Genomic DNA, 23,382 nt, shown 5'->3' on the forward strand with positions numbered 1-23,382 from the left:
TGTAAGAGCAAGTTTTTGTACAGTATTGAAATAGAGAAACTTATTAGAAAATTGTATCCCACAGAAATTACGCAACTATCTTGTATATTTAGAAGGAAGAAAGTTCTTACCAGCTTTTGCCCTGAAAGAACCTCCAAAAGAGCAATAAGCATTACCCCGTCTTTGATATCTTCAAACAGGTCATTCACCAGCATGGGAGGATTGCGCTGAGAAGGGAGAAGGTTTCAGATATTATAAAAGCTCACCAGGATTACATCCTACCTCTCTTCCTTTTGAACAGAAACCCAAAGAGAGTGGCTGGTCCCCTTCTTCGTGTTTTACAATGTTTAATATCAACATATCCTTTAACCACTGCTTTGCCACGACACTGTTTACTTAACATTTCTGGCACAGGACTGTAACACTTTGTGGATTTCTGCCACTGATGATACAAAGAAAAAACCTCCTGCTCCCTGAAACAAGCAGAGAAACACACCAGCAACTGCCTCTGTTTCTATAAAATACACAGAACTTACAGATGTACTATTATAGTCACATTCAGTCCATCAGATTATTTTCCCTAGTGTTAAGTATTTCACAGGAATTTCACTCTTTCAGTCTGAGCAATAGAAGGAGGTGTATGAAGGGAAGATCCCTTGAGTGGTGTAGCAGGTTGAGTGATGCTGCCACTTACTCGCAGCTGACAGTTCCTACACTGAGTTGCTGTATTTCCCTTCCTCTCCTCCAGCCTTGCAGGCTTCTGGTGCTGTCAGCATTATGTCAGCTCCTACTTAACACAAACTGCTCACGAAATGTCTTTACATTCACAAGAATAACAATGACAACACTCAAAAATATGTAAACAGGTGATTTTTCAGAAATTTTAAATAACATGGTCACATAATAAAACTCTGTATTCTTAAATGCACCCCAGTTTGTGGAACTACTGCTCTCAGCTGGTCAGTAGATTAATGATCACAAAATGACTCTCAGAAACAAAAAGTTTAAACTTGGTCCAGCTGAAAATCAGAATAAGCATCCTCCAGCTTCCATCAGCTTGTGAGAATTCATATACCTTTTGATGATGAAAACAATAATGATGATGATAATAATGATACTAATAACAATACCTGCTAATTCACTAAAATTACAATGAGAGTACAAAATTCTTGAAACTACTTTATGTTTAATAATTTACTTTTGGGGCACTTGTTAAAAAAAGTGCTTGTACAACAATTTACGGATTACTTTTTTTGTGTAGAAATAGAGATTTGAAAAAATGAATCTAACAAATGAAACATTGCTCTTGAGAAGGTAAAAATGTAATAACAAATCAGGAGAAAGCAAAAGATTCTGGCTCCCCAAATAAAAAAAAAATTTTCAGCTTGGATAAACTAGTATTTCAACGAAACATAATTTTGGCATAAAGTGAAAAAAGAATTCCTCTGCTGGAGCAGACTTCATCTGAGATTTGACATGCTCTAATAGTCACACTAATAGAAGAGCCTATTTTCTCATGTATATAAAATAAAGCAGCACTACAACTCATTATGAGGGTATATCTAGTCATAGTTGTTTTTTATTTCCTAGCAATGCAATAGATAAAGTTCTTTCTTGGATCATATTCTTCCTTAATATAACACCAAAGAGATCAGTGGAGCAAGTGGGTCACTGGAGATTAATTTGTCCCAGTCTTGCATCACAGGCAGTTGACATAAATGCAATTAATTTTCCTCACCTTCTAAGTTATCATTTCCTGTTTGAAGCTTGGAGCAGCTTTGGTTTTATCAGTATTACCACATGACAAAACACTGAAGAATTATGTGCTAAAATAATTTAGCCATAAAGACAAGAAGATTATAGCGGCTGCCAACCTAATCTAACAGGAGGTGAAGGCCTGAAAGAATCTCCCCACCTATGAAAATGCCCCAGTAGTGAGGTTTGTCTCTTGAAATTGACACTACAGCAATGAAGGGAGGCGGATTTCTTACAGTGGGCAATTTAGGATACATTTAGATTGAAAAGTAAGTGAGATTTACAGTACCCCGTAATTCTGGTGCCCATAATGTGCTTGTCAGACACCCTGTTTGAGCATAACACAGCTCCCTTCCAGCTTGGGTGCTGTGGTATCCTTACCCACAAATCGAGGGAGGGGTCAGAATTTGTCTCATCCCAACATGAAGCCAGAAGTAATCCAGAGTTCATCTGCAAAGCAAGTCTGGGAAGCACTTCTGGTTTCTCCAGTGTATAGCTTCACACTGTAGTTAAAACCTCTGATCATCCAAGCCAACCTCTTGCTCTGAACCACCCTCCAGTGGTATTGACAGAAGCTACAAAAACTAGATTTATGCCCCAACTAAGGCCTGGTACTACGGTAAGGCAGTGAAAGTATCTCAAGCAAATGAACATCTACAGTACTTTCTACTTGAATTGAACACTGGTTTGAGTAAAAACAGGTAAAGAGAAAGCACTGAATAAGATGAGAAGCAGCAAAGAAACCATTAAGCACCAAAGTTGGTAAGACCTCCTGCTCTGAAGTGTGAGAATCACAACACTTGTCCTTAACTCAGCAGGCTGAAATGTACTTTTAGTTGCTGGAAGGTGGCATAATTACAAACACTGCCAGTATTTAGCAGCAACACACCATGTCTGCTAAACCAATAAAAACAGGAACGACCAATAAAACAGGATTTTACAACCAATAAAACAGGAACAGAAGGCAGATGCGACACCCGTGTCACAAGATCTCCTGTATAAGATCCCTCTAATATGGAAAACTAGTTAATTATATAAACTGCCAAACTGTGTATTCTTAGTAATACACTTTTTAATATAATGTTTTTCACTACCCTGAAGATGTTAACACCTGGTTACAAGGAGGTTACACTCACCTTTTTTTTTTTTTTAACTACACTGGGCATATAAGCTTAGAATTTACCCTATTATTACTATTATTATTTCAGTCACTCTCAGAAATACGGAATGAGCATTATTTCTAGTGCTATATATGGAAAAATAGACTCCTCTTCTACACAAGCATGGATATCAATCTTATTCCCTGTGCTGATATATACACCAGTTGATACTGAGAAGCTCACACATATGGACTATTGATACTTTAAAGTTTTCTAGCAGATCCTCCACTGATATTAACACATCTTCTGTTGGAATGGTTAAATACCTACTCCTTGGATGCATACATAATGCCAAATGAAGTGAAAGATGAAGGTGAACACTGATTACTTATTAGCCTCCAGAGAAGGAAGGTTTGGGGGTTTTTTTTAAGCTATATTCAGTTACAATATATTGAAAACTTTTTAATTTGGTGACTCAGGCTTAACAACTATTCACTTAGTTCCTTAATGCACTGCCAAAATACTAACTGTAAATCGGCAAAAGCAGGGAATGAAAACTAACTTAAATTTTTGCAATTTTAAAATATTGAATGTACTCCAGATTTTGGCTTTTTGCATGTAAGTGTGTAGCCCTAGCAATACAATCAGCTGCAATGATACTAATACACTCTATTTTGAATGCTGGAAAGCCTGTGCAAAGAAATACCTTGTAATACTAAAGAAAAACTGTCAATCATAAACTCTTGAACAAAATTCTTTGGCAGAACTTAGAATATACTTCAATGAATAACGAGACATTAAATCTACAACTTGTCACGTGGTGCACACTATGATTTCAGGTGCCTCAGTATTTGATTAAGCTCTTCTTCAAGCTTCTACAAGGAAGAAAAATAGCAAAATAAGATTAACGATCTGCTACGCCCTGGTTTGCATGAATTCTATTACAGACTCATTTATTGCAGTTTATCCAATCACAGTAGTGTGGTTTATAGTGACAACGATACCTAGGAACAGCCATGTCCCAAGCAGGGAGTCACACTCAGTACAAGTAAATGTGATCTGTAGGAGGAATATGAATTAAATGAGAACAAAGCTTCAAGGTTAATAAACTAGATTTTCATCACATTAAATATTAATTTAAATACCTGTATTTAGAACTGATTGATCATAAATGGGAACTGTGGAAGAAATGCTTTGCAAAAATTTTTTGCTCTTACAACTTGTCTAATTTGCTGTCATTTCCAGGAAATATTCTGACTGACTTAAAGGATTGAACATCGGTACATACAGAAAAATATTTCACTGACAAGCCTCAAAAAAAATTTTTGAATAGACCTGCAATCTCTAGACATTCCTCCTCTCACAAAGTAAAGTAAGTTTTATAAAATCCAAACTTCAGATATGGAACAAACGTGTATTTGCTAAGCCTTGCTTTTATTCCAACACTTTTTCTTGCATTTAATTTCTCATTTGCATCTTTGCTACAGGAATCTTTTCCTCACATTCTTTACTTAACTTGTCTAATGAATAAATCATACTATACAAATAACAGCATCTGCATCATAATGAATGCCAATGCAGACATTGAAAATTATTTTTGCTACATTAATTTTCAAATAATCTTTCAAAAACTGCTGAAAAGATGTATGAAAATCTATCCACATGCACAAACAGGAACAAATCTCTGTAACAACTGAATTTGTCTCTGCAAGGAAATATATGTTAGAATAGCAAGGACAATGTGAAATTTCCATTACTCTGTAATAGTTGTACCACCCTTCTGCCACAATATAATTCCTAAATCCATAAGCATGCAGGTTTTCATATTCCTTGCTGTTAGTGACTTTTTGAATTACTAAAACTGAGGGACTCAGTCCTAAGTTTTACATTCTTAATTTCATCACATAAATTAATTTAGGATTCACTGTTTAACATTAGAGGCTACATGCAATGCTAGGTGAATCATATAGTAACTGTTGAAGCAGAAATCTACCAGTCAGATTTTCCTCATCATGCAGTCAAGGTGAACAGTAGCTTGTATTTTTTCTGTGTCAGTGACTAAGGTATTGTAGGCCTCTATTTTCACATTTGAAAGCAACCAAAAGGATCAGACTGAGTTAAATGGTGAAAACTGATGAGGTTCCTGAAAGACCAAGTTACATTTTAAGAACAAGCTAACATCATGGACAGAACTGCGTGTGAGAGCTCTGTGTCTTGGTATATACCTTCTTCTTCCTTTCTTTGCTATAAAAGATATAATTTTTCAGTTTCAAAAGTTTTAACATGAGATTTAATGCTCAAGGTGTAATTGAGCATTATATAAATATTGCATACATAAAATAAAAAATATTCATCCGTTCTTAGTTTTATTTCTAATTGATATCCATCCTCTGCTTTTGTGTTTTAATGTGTGCATCCTCTTAATGGAAACACAAAATTAATAGTAATTTCTTTCAGTAAGTATTTGTTGTTCACTCTATCAGTGAGGTTACAGCAATACTTTGGTGAGTACAAATACTAAAATTATCCCTATACCTGGGAACAAAAACGTTATTTGGTTGGGTTAAACCAATTTACAGTCTGTGTTTCAAAGCTTTGAAACTACTGTTCCCCCAAACTTTCAGGAAAGATGAAAAAGGCAATAAAAATCACATGCCTCTGCTGTTTAAGAAAGTGATACAGTTTTCATCTTCTTTACTCATCTAATCCCCTACCTCAAAAATTGGCATAGGTAATGAAATGAAAAATATTTAAGCAATTGCTGTTCTGAATGCAAGTAATGCCTCCTTTTTGAAATATATGGTGTAAATTTGTTCTGTATTTTAAATTTAGACTTTGAAAAGATGTTTCAAAAGATAGAAGCATACTCAAATTACATCTATACTTAGAAGCTGAGATTGAGATGAGGAAGGACAGTTCTACAATCACAGAAAAATATGAATAAATTATATGGAATCTGAAAACTTCTTGTCCTGTTACACATGCATATCTCATTTATCATTAGTAGAACTGCACAGATGCACAAAAATTCAACAGGATGGCCAGAAGATAGATCACATTCATTTCATAGACTGTGACCCAATTTCTGAAAGTCGCTGGCAGAGAAAACATATAATTTCCAGTTGATGAGTCTCACCAGATTACTACTCAGAATCAGAGAGCAGAGACAGCTGGGGTTAGGGAGACAGCAGAGGGACAGATGCAGCCTCGTGCTAACAGCTCACCCAAAATGAAGCTGTATTACACTACCTGCTAGTTATCATACTTGCAAGTCTATCCTCTCTGTTCATGCCCGCTGGGTGAGGGCACAGCTTGCACCAAGGCTGTTTCACCTCCACCTTTCTTTGAGTCTTTTACCTGTCTTCTGCTTGTGAAAGAATGTCTATTTGAAATAGGAAAAATAATTTTTAAAAGGTAGCATTCTATCATAAGAGTGAGAGAGAATAAAAAATTCCACCTGTCTCCTATTGCCTTTCATAAAATTCAATGCATAGAATCCTAAAACCACTTAGGCTGGAAAACAGCTTTAACATCAAGTCCAACCATTAACCTTACAGTGACATGTCCATCACTAAGCCATGTCCCTAAGTGCCACACCTGCACCTCCTCTAAATACCTCCAGGGATCATGAATCAACCACTTTCATAGGCAGCCAATTCCAGTGCCTGACAACCTTTTTGGCAAAGAAATTTCAGCAATAGTCTCATTTAATTTACCTGGTTTGCTCATTCTTATTTATCTGTATCCATATTCTCAAACCCATTCTTAATTGGTTTAATGTACTTGATAGCCTCAGTTACTGAATTAGTTTGTTTCAATTTGAGCACGACTTTTTAGATGAAAAACATACACTAAGATCTTAAAGATTAGCAGGGAAGAATTTTTTACTCATAGCAAACCCTGACAAACAATCACATCCTGCTTTATGCTCCCAAGCTATGAACTGTTCTTGGTCCTACCTAAAATAGTCAAATTACTTCTGTATTTCTATTTCTTTCAAATCACTACTCCTCACAATGTGAGAAACTGCTCCTTTTTAGATCCTCCTTTGCTCTACTCAAACACAGTATAAGGATGACAACTCTACCTTAGAGTTTCCTTTCCTTTGCTACCTCTAAACACATCTTTCAAATTGCTACAGTGAAACCCCATCAATCTTTGCTTAGAAAACATTATCTTCCCCTGCTTTTGAGGTTTCATGTAGTACTTTTTTCCAAAAACCCTCCAACTCATTTATGATGAGACATTTCTTTAGATAGCCATGGTGTTAAAAGTTACAGAAATCTTAATTATAGTTTTCACTTTTCTGTTATTTCCTCCTATTAATTTTTCCATTGATAATTTTATGAGATTATAAAAAATGGCAGTGAAAGGAAAGAAACCCAAATTTTCCAAGAGTAGCCAAGAGATAGAGAGACAGTTTGAAGTGAAGTTAGTCTTAATATTGAATGCAAATACTAAGTCAAACTCAGCAGAGTTTTTCTGGATCAATGGTGCGACACAAAGGCAAAATTCAAATCACCTTGCCCCCAGCTACCCCTTTTTCCCCTGGCTCAGCTTCACTTCTTCACTCCCAGTTCCTTTACCCCACAGTGGTGCAGCATGTATTGCTGTTTCTCTGCTGTAAGTTTGAGGCCAACACTTCACAGTGCTCCTTGCTAGGTACCAGATTAAAAGATGCTCCACTTTTTATTGGGCCAAAGATGAGAGCAGAATGCAGACAAGGCTGCCTAAAAGTGGGTATCCTTCCAGGACTTTTCCTTGTCACATTTCAAAGGCTTACAGACAATGGAGATGTTACAGATCTCCAGTTTGTTTTGAAACAATCAAAACCACAACAACCTTTTACAAAACTCAGCCTAAATATTGAAACTTTGAGGTACAAGTCAGAACATGAGTGCAAGGGAAGTCCTGGGCACTTCAGAGACTCACCTGCACCTCATACTGTTGTGATTAACTAAAAAAACATATTTCCATTTACGTATTTCCAAAAACGCAACTAACAAAATTTTAAAAGCTTAAGCTTTAAACCTGAAGAATTTGAATGGCATGGGTCACTTCTGTTGAGTTTAATTTCTATGAACAGTGCTTCTCCTTTGGCAGTGTAACAGTGGAAATGGGAAGCAGAGCCAGCTAATCTATACATCTGATTTAGGCAGTGAGGAAAACGTGCTGAGAGCCATCAATAAAAGTATCACAGAAACAACTTTCCTGCTCAAGCATGAATGTACACAAATCAGTTACTACAAGTAACTAAAAGGTACCTCAGGTAGCTGAAAGTCAGGGCTGTGGCTGCATAACTGCCTGGTTTGAATGTATTTGATCAGCCTTTACAGTATCAGACCCATTAAAGAACAACACACCTAGATCAGGCAAGTCAAAAGGTTCATCTGAGTCCTCATGGCCCAAAGGGACTAGCACAGCAGGAAACAGTCCCAAATCCCAATCCAGAGAAAGATCTCTCAGTGAAGCTGCCACCACAACTTTGTCTTTTCCCAAGGATTAGTCTGTAGACCAGGAAATTGTCATGACGTGCACACACACACACTCGTAATACCTAACAGTACAATATTGATAACCTACCTAACAGTTCTTCTTTTCCATAATTATCAGATTATTATTAAGGACACAATACAACTAAGAAATAGATGAACATGAAATAAGAGTTATTTTTCTCCTCTGACATTCACTTGCAGCCCTCATAGCAAATCCTTTAGCAAACACTGAATGCCTTTCAATTTCAGTTGAAGTAAACAGAAAAAAGAGTGCTTCTCTGCTGGATGGGGAGCTTTTCCAAATTAGTTTAAAGACAATATGGGGACAGACCTCATTTCCAGTGAGAATCCACTGTCAAGAAGTCCTGAAGATGACTTTGTTCTTGCACTTGAATTTTACAATGCCAGTGTAGTTAATTTCATAGTAAGTCCTTCAAATACATTCCTCAGCAATGCAAATAAGTGCTGCTGCTCTACCATACTGTCTCATTAGATCAAATCACATGATACAGCATTAGAAGGGCTTCCTGCTTTGCTTGGCTCATTTTTTATTAGCCAATTCCTTCCACAAAAGCTAAAACAGTGCTGTTACAGATATTCTTCGCTCAATTTTAATGATCATTCATCTTCAGGCTTAAAAATACACATTTCAAAAAGCTTCTCTGGAGTTTAAAATTTTAATTTGTTGGACTAATTGATAACTATGTTTAGAGCTGTGTTGTGTGAAAACTTCAGGAAATGCCAAATTGAATCTCACTGCTTATGTTTTCATATAAAGTACCAATCGTAGCTTAATACTTCTAAAACTGTGTATAGATCCCAGTCTTTACTCTTCTAAAGGCAAAAAGAGGAGTTTTAAGTTTTGTTAAGAAGAAGCAACAATAGTTTCATGACAAATCCCACAATGCATCAGATAATTAATTCGGCACTGGATTAATGAAGCACTATTTATGTCTGTAACCAGCTCAGTACATCTCTATCAAACTACAGACATGACTTAAGTTTTATTTGAATATATTGTGTGCAATAAGTCTAATATTTCTATTTCATAGAAATCAGTTTCAGACATTTCCTCTGGCTGAAACAGCAGGTACTGTGCTACCCTTCTGTTCTGGCCAAAGAAGCTGGGTGGTTGCCTTTGGACACCACTCACACTTCTGCAGCTGACCACTACCATGCTGAGATTCATCCTCAACGGTGTACAGATGATGAGGATCCTTTTTTAACTTTATGAAATACTGCTCAGAGAAAGCTGACATATTCTATACTCCAGGGCTGTATAGGCATAGATTAAAAGGCTGGATTTTTAAACAAAATAAGTTTCAAACCCATGTGTTACCTTAGCCAGATGAGTATTGATCCATTTTGTGAAAGTCCGTTTCTGCACTGACTCTTGCTCATCTGAGAATAAAAGGAAATCAGTTTGATTAGACATCACTGGATACACTCAGATTTACATGATGGAAGAGTAAAATTCCCTATTGACAACAAATGCATTCTGTCCTTGCCAGAAATTACTCTATATTTTATTGTGACAGTCAATTTTGCTTCCAAATACTCATAACAAATACTTCATATTATTACAATAATGTTCTGATAACTGACTATTTGAAGAGTTTCACGGCAAAGTTCAAGTCTTAACAAGCCAATAACAAGAAAGACACCATTTAAAATCTGAATGTCGAGATAAATCTGAGTTCTAAGTCCATACTATACTTACCCAAGGTCTGAGCACCTAGAACTTCTCTATACTTTTTAACTAGAATCCACGTCTCCAACAGCCAAGCCGCTTTTAGGTAGAAAGTCAGCTAGGAACTTAGAAAAAATACTCTTAGCGTGTCTATTTGAAAATGTTTAGAATGTTGAATCAAAGACTTGAAATTGTATTATCAAACTTATCTGTCCTCTGGGAGATCCTAACAGGAAGGAGCCATTAGCTAGCTCAGGCAGTTTCTCCACCACTACTTACCACCTCCCTTAGTCCTGTCTCAAAGCACTTGTCTGATTTATAGTGAATTTCCCTGACTGTCACATCATCCCTGCGGGACAGCTGCCAGATGCACAGATAAAAATAGCTCCCAAATGAGCTCCTCCAGCTCCAGCAGCAAGGGTCACAGCGGTGGAGGGAAGAGCATCACAGCACTATAAGCAATCCACAAAGTCCTGTCCCTTCCTTGTGGGTAATCAGTTTTGACACATGGAGTAATTTCTCAACAGAGATATTCAAGTATTTCTGACAGAGATTTTTCTTTCAAAAATAGGAGGAAATATCTATTTCATGGAAAACCAAATCATGTTATTACTGTCATCAGCTCTGAATGAGCACCTTCATTTCCCAAAAGAAAATTCAAATAAATACAATTGCTGTTAAATATTTGCTTTCTATAAGAATATGTGCATATCCCAAAATCTACAGATGGAGTATCTAATTTTAACTACTGCATTTGCCAATGACTTGTGCAGCACTGAATAGCATTTTTCCTATTCCACATCTGTAAAATTAAAATGGAATATTCCTTAATACCCATTAACATTCTGGAATAGCAACTTCTAAGCTTGTTGCATTACTAACAATAAGCTCCCTGACTTACACTCATGCAATGCTGCTTCACAATGACGGTACATAAAGATAGAAATCACCACACAAAATTCATAGGTCAAAATGTTATCGTCAGTGGGACAGTGATAGCTCCCTGACCATATACAAGTTCCCAAAAAGTGTCTGTGCATTATAATTCAGGGATATTTTCTTTATATATAAATAGTATCTCACATATAAGAAATATCAAAGGAAAAAAAGATACCTACACTGTCCAGAATCTATTGCTAGACTGTCATACTTTATGCCTAAGAAAGTAATGTTGCATTCTTTATTTTCCTTTTGTATCATTGGGCAGGTGACCTTATGTAAGTTTTAAAAATGTATTACATTCTCAGAATCTACTTGCTGCACTCATGGGCAAGTTATGAAAAATATCACTATGATACTGCACCATGCTTCATTCCACACTGACTATTTTTGGCAGGAAGGTGTCTTGACTTTGTATGTGACAATTGTTTCTACATTCTGAAAAACAGACTTCTCACTGCATGGTTCCTAACCATGAAAAAGATGCCTTCCTTTTGACACACAGTAAATGTCAGCTATGCTCTGAAATTACATATAGAGGCAGCCAAATAAACTTCCATGGAAGTACTTGCACACTTCTATTGGGTTGTGTGTGAATAGGTGTAGGGATAGAGATCAGCACACATAGAATTAGTCCAGTTCTGCCTCTCTTCACACCTCTGTAACTTAAAAAACTCCCCAGCAACTCTGAGACAACAAGGGCATGCCAAAAGAAATAAACCAGGCCTTCAGAAGTCAAACTTCTCATCAAGGAAATGAACAAAAATGATTGCCTAATTTGTTGTTCCAGTGCATCTTGATTATTTAAGAAACAGCCTTCTGACAAAAACTGGAAATCAAAGAACCAGCTTCCTGCTCCTAAAAAGACACTTTACCAGCAGAAGTCATACACAGTTTCAGTCATATCAACAAACAGCAGAAATAGCCTTTCTACATAATCCGTTTCAAGGGAAATTATGTGAGCAATACATTCCTTACAAGCCAAACTGGAACTACTAAGCAATAAAGTTTCCTTGGTTCTAGCACTTATTTTGCATAGGCTTAAAAGGAACAGATTGTACCACTGTAAAATCCATGTCTGAACACAATACAAGCAGTGCATTGATTTTAAAAATTCCATTGTAAATATGCTTTGTACAAATTTACCTGGAAGCAATTGCGTTGACTAAATTCTCTGCACAGGTACTGCTTATCTATACCCACAAGACGTGTGTGTCACACAGGTCCTTACGCTCTCCCCACCTGCAAGGACTGTCAGCTCCGTACTCGCACCACTTACCCTGCTGGCACTGAAAGAATTCAGGAAGCACATTCAATGACACAACATTTCTGCCACCAGCACCTTTATAGCGAGCCATAGGCACTGCTGCTGCTGCTGCTGCTGTGGATGCTGCTGCGGCTTCTACCCCTCTCTCAGTGCAGCGTTTCTTTAGAATACAGCCAGAAGTAAATTTTCAACAATGATCCAATTTCTTTCCCTCACTGGAAATGCAGGCCTCTTACAAAAATCCCTCCACCATCTCTTATCAGAGAATTCACCTGAAGCCAAACCTTAAAAACATCCTTATACGTTCTTGCAGAGCTGCAACAGCCAGACAAAGCCAGCTGTATTGGAAGCAGCAGTTCTGCTGGTCTCACTGCCATCATCCTTCTCCACTGTTTTTCTGTGGAAAGATTTTATTATCCCAGCACCAGCCAATCCGCTAGCAGAAATCTCTGATGTCAAGAGCTTGAATAATTCATCCAGGGACCGTGACAACCCAACTACACTGCTGATATCCTAAAGCAAAAAGATGTGTGGCTGCAAAAAATGATGCGGCTTTCTCACCAGTGCTTTTGTAACAATATAGTGCTCAGTAAGTAAAAATGGTTGAATGACACAGACCTTCTTCTCTAGGTCGCACATATAAAGGAAAACAGCTCTTAAAAACAACTAGTTGGGTTCACTGCATACTCTAGCGAGACAGGAATGTCCTTCAGCTTTGCAACTGAAAAGTGGAAGCAACAGCAAACCATGAATCTGAACAGACATGTAGGCCACTTAGCTTTGAATAATGCATTTGATCTGTGGTACCAAGGGGCATGAAACATATGTAAGGATGCTGAGAATTTTTGGAGTGTGCCTAGATCAGCCTGAAACACTCAGATTTCTGATAATATGCAGTACTTTCGATTTCATTAAATCAGAGCACCAGAGCATTTGAACAGATTTTTTTTCCTCTGGTAAAATGAAGGCAGATATGAAACTTTTTTTGTGGAGATTCATATGTTGTTCCCCTACAGGGGCCAACAGAGTAGTAAACACTATTGAAATGAGAAAAAAAAGGCTTTTATTATGCCATTACTGTAAATGTATCATTATAGAGGTCAAATTAAAATTTCTGTTTCTGTAAAACACAATGACTCTGACAATATCATTCTGCATCTGAAAGAAACATCACAAGAAAGATACCTTTAATCAAGTATCTTCTCTTAATTGGCTGGAAATATCTTCATATTTTTACAAACCTTTTTGCTACTAAAGCATCAGCGACAGACTGCTTTTCTACAATAATTTTTTGATTAGGCAAAAAAAGACAAATGTAACTGGTTATATTTACTTTAAAACATTTAGAAAAAATTATTTGGATTAAGAACACAACCACCTATGCATCTTCAGACAGTTATGAGTATGTTGATGGAATGTTCATCATGCATGCTTTTTCTAAGGTCTGCTATCATGCTGACAGGTGTGTACTGTGCAGCAGCAGATGGCACATCAAGCACCTGGTGCTTGGGGATGGGACAGCGCAGGGTGGCAAATACTGGGTTCTGCTTCAAGGCAACACAAGAAGGAGGCTCATGGACAGAGTGAGAGTCACAACAGAGTCAAGTTCACACATTTCTAATAAAAGCATCTTGATTGATTCTCACAGACTGAATAACGTGAAGATTTGTTTTTTCTTGCTTTAGTGAAATTAAAGTTCCTCACAGCTCCTCATTTTCAGTGTCCTTTTTTTGTTTCTTTGGTTTTGATAGTTCTTCACTAAGAACACCGAAGAACTTTTTGTTTTACTTTGTTTTCCAGATTTTTGTTGTACTGCTAAATCAACATAGAAGTATAGAAAAGTGTGCCAAAACAGCTGCAGAGTTTCAATGTCACTTGAGAACACAACACAGCACAGAAAGCAGAGGACAGTACCTCACTGGAAATTTTTTTTGATGAGGAGTATGGCATACATTCTCTAAAGCTTTCAATAAGTTATGTTATATAACAATTTCTATTTTCATTAAGGACAGCTTTAACTTAAAGCAGCTGTAGAAAAGCTTGCAGAGTGAAAGCAATAATGTGGGGACACTGCCTATGAAAAGGGGCAGTATTTTAAGCTACACCATCTAATCTACGTTTCCCTAACAGGTGGATTACCCCAGTTAGTAATACTGCACAGGGCAATGCAAATTCATTTCTTGTCCTTTAAATCTCCAGTTGATGTTTTTTATGGGACAATTCCAGGAAAGTTTTGTTTTTTTAAAAAAGAAATCAACAAACAAATTAAATTCGGTGGTAGCTCTAAAGTTTATATATTTTTTCTAAGCTGCTAGGTTTGATAGTACCTCTATAGACTTTAGGATGAAAGAAAGGATGAAAGCAAAGAGGGAAAAATTGTTTTCAGCAGCCATTCCTACTCAGTTGACAATAAGACTTAGCAGTACTGATACAAAGAATGAGAATATATATTTTAAATGCCTTATGCATTTATCTTTTTTTTTAATATATTTTAAGGAGGAAGACAGGATTTGTCAAAGTGCAGCTCTTGGTTATGTGCTTCTACTGAACATGCTTTATCAGAGATGGTGAGATGGTCACAGTCACAAGACCATTTATCTAAATTTCCATGATTTGGGATCTAGGTCTACACATCACTCATAGCCTGCTCCACCACTGAGCACCACTCTGGTCCCCATCAGTTTCTGAAGGAAGAAAATCCACGCACAAGGGCTAGAAGGCAACCAGTCATTCTTGGCCAAACCCCTACTAGAGAAAATTATGGGGGTCAGCTCTCAGGGGTTTGCACAATTTACAGGTAACCTCAGTACAGTCCTTGGGGAGCCAAACGTTTTATGTCATTTGGAAGAGTGGAAATAGAGAAAACCCACACACATACTGGTGGAATAACTACAGGAAACTGAAGTATGGAGAAGCAGGCTCACATCTGCAGCAGCACTGCCTGCTGCATCACGTGCTGCTGCACAGCAGCTGGCACACAGCTGAGGACTTTCTGCTCTTACCGTCTGAAATGTATTTACCAAATATGTTATTTTAAAGTTAAACATTTCTTATTGATTTCCTGCACTTCTAAGAGATAGAAAGTGTCCACCTAGCCACTATTTAGAAAGATATAAAGAATTATTCCATTTATAATCCAAAGAAGGTTGCATTTAAAAAAAAATCTGGTTAGAATAAAGTACAAACTGAACAAATCAATGTGTCTTCTTTTGTTCTCAGTCAATTTATCGCAAACACAATCAGCAATCAGGCTCTCTGGAAGCACATGCTGTGGACTGTGCAAGCAGATTAATTTTTTGAAATCTGGTGAACCAAAAATTTAGCCAGCACCAGAGAGTGTGTGCTTTAAGTCAGGCTGTTGGCTCCACCTCACAGCGGCACTTAGACTGTCACAGCATATGTTTATACTGTGGGACTTGGGAGACTTCCAGTCCTTAAATCCAAGGTAAGGCCCTGTTGTGCCCATATTCTCATGACCATGTCAAATGTTCCTGAGCCATCCAGACTCACATTATCCCCCACTTTCCTGCACTCTGGTTTTCTGAGGAAGGAACAGAGCATGAGCACAGCACTGTGCAGTGATTTAATCTTGATTCTTAGAAGCCAGGACATGGTCTGGACATCTCTGCACTGCCCCTAACTGCTCTTCACTTTGATCAGAAGGGCTTCCCTTGTTGTTCAGAGAAACTAATGAGAACAACATGATTTCTGCAGTGGATTGGAAGATATGTCCAAAATGTCATTTTTTTGACTCTGTGCATCATTCCCATTTCCTTGCAGTACACTTGCTCCTATTTTTTGTTTTGAGTGACTAAAAATAAACCAAACAGAAATTAAATTGCTATGCACCATATTTTGCCTGTATGGGATGCATTTTGATCTTCTGCACATGTAGAAGCAGAATGCATCCATAACTAATCAATGAATATATTTGCATTTTATGTTTACTGTGTATTTGCCTGTGCTGCTGCACTACTATTTTCATCTCCACTGACTGCTGTGTTAATCTCCATGTGATGTAAACATGTTACTCATATATGAATCACTTTCATAGTATCTGCACTCAACTGAATACAGTCAGAAATTAAAACACCACCATTTAGAAAACCATTATAGGCACACTTAATTAATTTTTAAAAGCAGCACCCTGAAGAAGATATTAACAAAAATCAGGATACTCAACATTTGAGTTAATCATGTGTAATGGTTTCAGCTCGTCTGAAAGACTGAGGATTTGCTGCTCTGCAGGTGTCTGTTTACTCACCAGTTTGGCACAGGTGACAGTGAACTTAAGTGTTCATACACACATATCTTTTCCTGCACCAACAGGTAAGGTGAAAACAGCTTGACATAACTGATCACACTCGACATTTCTTCTTATAATTACTTATTTTCCTTAATTATATACTTAAAGAGATGGTTTGGATGGTGAAAAATCAAATAGAAATCTAGAAAATCCAGTGAATTTCATTAATAAGAATAACTATCCTACATAGCACTCCTATTTCAATGTATTCATGCTGGTAAGTAGGCACACCAGTTTAAAAATTGATTTTTCCTAAAGACTTTAGTATTTAAATACATTGATGAAAAATCATTCTCTTGTCTATAAAATACCTACTACAGTAGCATCTGCAATGACCATAATTAAAAAAAAAAAAGGTCCTAAGCAAATATACTGGGGGTTTTGTTGCAGCTCATTGCAGCTCTGCATCTAGCATTATGTTGTCATTTATGTGTTTTACAGACATTCTTTCTACTGACATGAAAAGCTTGTACGTTATAACCTCTGTGTGCTGTTGGTCCACTCCCTTAGAGCTTTTAATAAAGTCAGATTTTAAAAAAACACATATCCCTCATTGAAAAGAAGTCCAATTTTTAACAGAAGTCTTAAAGACAAGCAGTATTCACATCAAATCATTTAAAGAAAATAATTTAAAGAATATATTTTAAAATGTTGGTAATATATCTATAGGTAATCTATATCAGTACCAGTATGTCTGCAAGTATCTTTATTAGTTAGGGCTTTAAGCAGTCATTCTGCAGTCAAGAAAGGTACTTAAAAAGCAGTTATACAAAAATACCTGCGAGATCAGATTGAAGGTAGCAGATCTATGAAAACGGAAAGCACAGGCTCTGATTCCATCTTTTTTGCACACTGTATGGCACTTACATGACCTCCTAAAACAATGGAGAGTCTTGCTTTCCTGAAGCCAATCTTGTCAGGCAGGAAAATTACTGTAACAGTCATCACTGATTTGCAGTAGATTTGCTAATGTTGTCTGACATTAATAGGACTGCTCATAACATTATGCACTACAACCTTTGAGAGAGACTTGTGCAAAAATGTTAGAACTGAATTGGAATTTTGAATATTTAATGTTTCTCTGTCATAAGACACAGAAATGTAAATGCACTGCAGCAAATGCACTGCTTGGAGCAAACTTCTACTACCAGTAGTAAAATTACCATTTTTCTATGCCTACAGTGAATTCAATTGCCTAAGAACAGTGGAAAAATTTGGCTTGGATATGGAAAAGGTCAGAATCTATTGAAATAAATCAAAACTAAAGGAGACATACTGAGCACATGCTGTCCAATGGATTAAATCAGGATATAAGGATCCTTTACTCTAGTGGTATTTTTAGTATGTTGTTCATTAGTTCAGAATATTCACCAATAATTATATTAAACATTTCTATTTGTTTATAGTAACAAATCTAGTAATAATTCTAATATGAATAAAAGAGACTAGAACAAAACAACAGAACACCTCAAAATCAGTAAAAAAATAGACATGGTAGTAATGGGTAAAGCAATACTAAATTTTGTGGTACCAAAAAATACATCCTGCTATGTTGTAAGATGAAAAACAGCACATCACATAGAAAGGAAGCAAGCTGTCCAACAAACACCAGGCAGCACTTTGAGATGCTAACTATCCAAAAGTGAGGGATTTTCAAGGAAATCAATTTGGGCAATGTCTTGAACAGAAACTGATTTCCCTGCAAATGGCAATTACTTGTGTGATCCTCATTCTTGCAGTCTCTCTGCAGTGTGTCCTACATGACACACGAACATCTCGGAAAAATGCACGACTTTGGCCACTGTTTCTGATACAGTCCATTCACAACGAGTGAATTCTTTTCATGAAAGCTGAATAAGATCAACCATTTTGAACCTCAACCACTTTTATTCTCAAGTTTAATAACCAAGTAGCCCACTGAGAGCATCAAATGGCCTAAATGTTCAATGAGCCCCCAAAGTGATCAGTCATAAATTGGTCTATGGTGTTCAGTTCAGCCAGCCGAAGGTAAAAGAGGCTGCTAAAACTTCAAGGCAGACTCATGAGCTACAAAGTGTAATTCTGTTAGGATTTGTTTCAGTAAGAACTTCATTCCTACAGACAACTCTGTTATGGTACCTAAGTGCTATCTAGGCCTGGAAGATTGTGTGATTGCTCAAGCATGGAAAGATAAACAAAGCTAGTAAAGAAACTACCTGATTAAGTGCTACAGACAGCGAAGAACTACAAACAAGCTGACAACTTAGGGCAAACAATGCTTTAACAAGCCACTGGAAATAAAATTATTTTTTGTCAATCCATCTACAAGTTATTTGTGATGCAAAGAGTCTTAATTTTAGATTGGCTGCTCCTTCCCTTTTTTCTCAGTATATGAATGAATAAGCAGAACCTTCAGAGTCACACATTTGGCAAGAAGAAGAGCTCTAGATATCTCTGAAAAAGTGTATCCTAATTTGTCCAAATTACAAGCCTTTTCAAATTCTCACATACACTTGAATTTTAGCACTTAGACTCTCCAACAACCCACCTTCACAGCCTTGATGAAACACTCATCAGACTGCACAAAAACTGTTCCCACAAAGAGTGGCTGAACGTGCTTCAGCTTGGGGAATACAGGAAAAAAACTTTTTTTACTGCCCATAACTGTTTCAGCTTCAAATAATCCTATATAGAAGCTGCATGCTCAACATCTATCCCCACCTTCCCTCTCATCCCTATGATGGCAGCTGGATGTAGTTCTCTGCTTCAGGCACAGACAGGACAAAAGCTGGGCTAAAGGGAGGAATCTGAGGAGGAAAGAAGAAAGGTGTGAATTATCTAGATAGCATGTACCCAGAAGGTGGGAAAAACCTCTGACTGGCATCTGGAAAAGTGAAAGAAACAGGCTGAATCTGCTTGTGCTGTCCTGGAGAGCATGACACTACTGTCCTTGCCAAGACAACTCAGAAGTTATATATTCCAACTGTAATCATGTCCATACAAACTTTATTTTCTCCTCTTTTACACATATGATAAGATCAGTCTTTAATTACATAACCACACGGGTTTTAATTACATGCTTGCTACCATTTTTTGTGCATGAAGGGAAAATCATCAATTAATAAATTGTGGGATTTTATTTTTTCATTGTTTACAATAATGTTGCTCTCCCTGTCAGACCTAATGATTAAGCATGTGACTTTGCAACTCTTGCACTATTTCTGTAACTATTTCTTCTCTTTGATACGAAAAGTAATGGGGGAGGCAAAATTAAGTACACAAAAAAAAACCCATAAAAAAATCCTTGAAGCCCAATGTTTTGAAGAGAAAAATATTTTTAGAAATGGCTACAATGTGAATGAAGACAATTCAATCTCTGAAGTATAAGGAATGAGGGACTTCATCATACATCAAAATCAGAGTCTGTTCTCTGAACATCATTTCACCCCAAAATCCTAGGATATAGCTCATAATCAACAACGATGCATGTTCAGTTACAAGTTTCAGCCATTCAGATACTACACCAGTTTGCTCAATGGAACTGCATTGATCTGAACAGAATTACTCTGGCAAAAAAAAACATTATTCAAACTGAAATGTCTAAGACTTGAATAGTATTTTCAAAGGTGATTTGACATTCTTCAGTGGAACATCACAAGAAGCAAGTAAGTGTAGAACAAAAGAGTATTGTCCTGACTGTGTTTGCCTTTGACAGTCCCTTCCATAGCAGCAAATCACAGACACCACTGTGCAGGCAACAGAATTTTTGTGTGTCTATTATTACTTAAAAGGACAAAAAAGCAAATCTGGGCCATTGTGTCAGCATAATGAAGTCCCTGAACTTGTTGAGGGGCAGCTGGGGTAGAATCCATGTCCTGGGAGAGGGACAGCAGCCTTCTGCCAACCTACGTCCTTGCCCCTCAACAGAAATTGAGCTTCAAAGTTCAGTGGGAGAGTTGGAAAGCAGGGTGCTGGCATGAAGGGAAAGGCAGCAGTGGTCTGCAAGCAGACCACTTATCTTATCCTTAACAGCCAGGGGCAAGTGAGGCTTAACTTTAAGCATTTATGACACTTTGTGCTGGCCCTTCAGACATAAGTGAGATGCTAACTTTGCTTTCAGACAATCATTTTTTAAAAGGCTTACTAGGGTACTATACTGTTATATCTGTTCCTTTTTTTTTCTTGGTAGCAATAAATGATTTTGTTTATCATTTATTTAAACATAACCATGATCTTATTCATCGTTTATGCCCTAATATTGCACCACGTAAAGTAATGTGAATTTTGCCACTGAAGGAAACAAGCATTTTTCACTGAGATTATACTTCAGATTGGCCACATTTCTCATCTGAAATACAAAGGTACACTCTTTTTAATTCACTTTATGGCATATATATTTATAAGGAGGAAATATTTCCCTAGCACAGAAAGTTTTGCTCTTACTGGGTCCTGTTGAATAAACTCCTGCATTTACCACCTCCAAGCAAAAATTTTTTCCAGAAACAGTATTTTTGCAAGAAGCCTGAAAATCAGTTGATGTACTGGGTTCATCAAGTCTACAACTAATCACAGGAAGAACTTATTTATGTTCCCCTGTGGGAACACCATTCTTATTAAACTGACTGGACCTTGATTTGGACAGATATATTCTTCTATATAAGAAAAAGCAGAAAAAATTTCCTCATAGGAAATTTTACATGTACTGGACATCTAAAAATATATTAAAATTGTATGAGGAAGAAGAGATGACAAGCATATTCAGAGCAGGTTGTTCAATAAACAAAACAGAGGCAAAAAACCAACAGCCATCAAAATAAAAAGAAACATTCAACAAAATGCATAAAGACAGTGATATCTCAAATTTGCCCAGGAACCATGCTGTGACTAAACACTGTTCACATTTAATACAGTCCTTGTCAAAATCAGCAGTTCTTTTTCATATTTTTAATCAAAAAAGCCTTCAAGGCTTCATCACAGCTTTTATATAAATGAATGACTGTAGACTGTCTGCAGGGCCATCTGAAACACAGCGAAGAGAAAGCCCACTCCAATGAAGGAACAGGCTGTCCTGCTAATGATAGTGCCAGAACTCAATCTGGAGTTTTTATTAAAAATTCCCCTACTAAGTCACTAGCACACAGATAACAACATCTAATGTGGGAGACTTTATGTAAATAGAATCCATGCCATGCATCACTTGCCCTGTAAGGAGAAGCTAAGGTATGGGGTCTGGTTCAGCCTGGGGCAGAAATGGCTTCGGGGGGACCTATCTGCAGCCCCCTTGCAGCTATAGGGAGGCCAGTAACAAGATGGTGTGGGTTCTTCAGCAGCGTGGTTGGAGGACAAGAGATGATGGGCAGAAGCTGAAACAAGAAATGTCTCAGGAAAGGGAATGCTTTCTTCCACAGAGGACTGTAGGGCAGTGGATCAGGTCACCTGTAATCTCTATGGAGATAAAGTCCTGAAAACCTGGTCTCAGCTGATCAAGCTGGAAGTTGAAAAACAGACCTCTTTCAAGCCTGAATTTTCCTATCAACCTATGGAAAATTTGCAAATAACTAGAGTAAAACCCAAAACCCAAAGAGGTTCACTCAGTTGATCAGGCAGCTGTACAATAACTGGAGAAACACATATAAGCATGCTGCTTTTCAGGAGACTTACCCAATACTGGCATAAGGGTTATGAGATTGTTCACTCATCCATACTGAAAAACAGTACTCACAACTGCACACATTTAGAAAGTTTCTGTTGAGAGTGGTATTTATTGAATCTCAGAAGCTTGAAATTTCTCAGGTCCATCTAATTTTCACATAGTACAAAGGTCCAAAATAATCCTAATTGATACTGACCAAGAATATCATTGCTTGATCTCCAGCCCTTGAACAGATAAACCTGATAGGTACATTCCAGAGTCCACAAAATTTCACTGCTAGTAGTTGAGGAAGTAACAATAATATTGGTCTCAAGCAGCACCTGTAAGATGATGCATTTTGATTTGCCACAAATTGTTAGAAAAAAACCCTTTGTATTAATCCAATTCATAATCAATGAGAAAAATACAATATGAATACCAAAAATCCCACTTCCCTCAGCTCATTCATACCTTACACCAGAGAGAATATCAGAAGAAGCTCTGCAAGCTGAACATGCATTTTATAAGATTTTGTCTGTATTTATTCCAGTTGCCCTGACACAACTCCTGTGCAGAATGGGAAGGCATGAAATATACTGTACTAAATAGAAAGAAACCCTCTAACACAACTTCTAGACTAAATCAATCCATTTTATTCTTCTAGAACAGTATGCAAGTAGGTTCCCTTAAACCAAGGGTCTAATTCAAAGATGAAGTCAAATAAATGCTGACATAGTTTGTGCTTGTTTGGTTTGGGTTTTTTCCAAACATCTTTCTAATATTCCTGCTGTGCAAGTATATGCTGATTGCTATCAATGGCAGTGATGAGGCAGCTAATTACAAGTGCAGCAGACATTAGCAATGGTAACATATTCCAACAGGCACAATATGCTGTTTCTATCCATAGGCACAGAAACAGTAGCCTCATGAACTCAGAGAATAAAGTAGGTAGGAAGTTTATGTGCTGTAGGATTTCCATGTTTATGTGGGACAAGAAAACAGTGGAGCACATGAGTGTTCATTGTGGAGGTAAAATTTCTTCCCTAATTTCCGGTGGGCCTCTTAAACATGAGATGAATTACAAACTCAGACTTTTTCAATTTTATCTAAATTTGTCTCCTTCACAAGAAAACTGTTACAGAACCTCATTGTATTTGTTTAATCTAGTGGACTTGGAAGTCCTCAAATACAACATGTAAGCACATATCCCAGCACATAAGGATATGACAACTTGGCTGTG

General features: G+C 37.2%; 1 protein-coding gene across 17 annotated transcripts in view; it reads right to left on the reverse strand.

Moving 5' to 3' along the window:
• Positions 1-23,382, reverse strand: part of SYNE1 (spectrin repeat containing nuclear envelope protein 1) — a 294,381-nt gene that overhangs the window by 232,337 nt on the left and 38,662 nt on the right. For 16 of the 17 annotated variants that reach the window (XM_042016490.1, XM_042016480.1, XM_042016485.1 and 13 more), the window contains exons 1-3: positions 12,238-12,331; positions 9,669-9,730; positions 111-206 (exon numbers count right to left, since the gene is read on the reverse strand). In XM_042016490.1, the coding sequence (XP_041872424.1) occupies positions 111-206; positions 9,669-9,730; positions 12,238-12,316 (237 nt within the window). In that variant the 5' untranslated portion in view covers positions 12,317-12,331. Of the gene's footprint in view, positions 1-110; positions 207-9,668; positions 9,731-12,237; positions 12,332-23,382 lie in introns of those variants that run through there. The other variant, XM_042016475.1, reaches the window with a different exon arrangement.

The sequence above is a fragment of the Corvus kubaryi genome, unplaced genomic scaffold (assembly GCF_017639235.1).
Source record: "Corvus kubaryi isolate FWS band 111438036 unplaced genomic scaffold, C.kubaryi_AGA036_p1.0 split3-73, whole genome shotgun sequence".
NCBI classification, from domain to species: domain Eukaryota; kingdom Metazoa; phylum Chordata; class Aves; order Passeriformes; family Corvidae; genus Corvus; species Corvus kubaryi.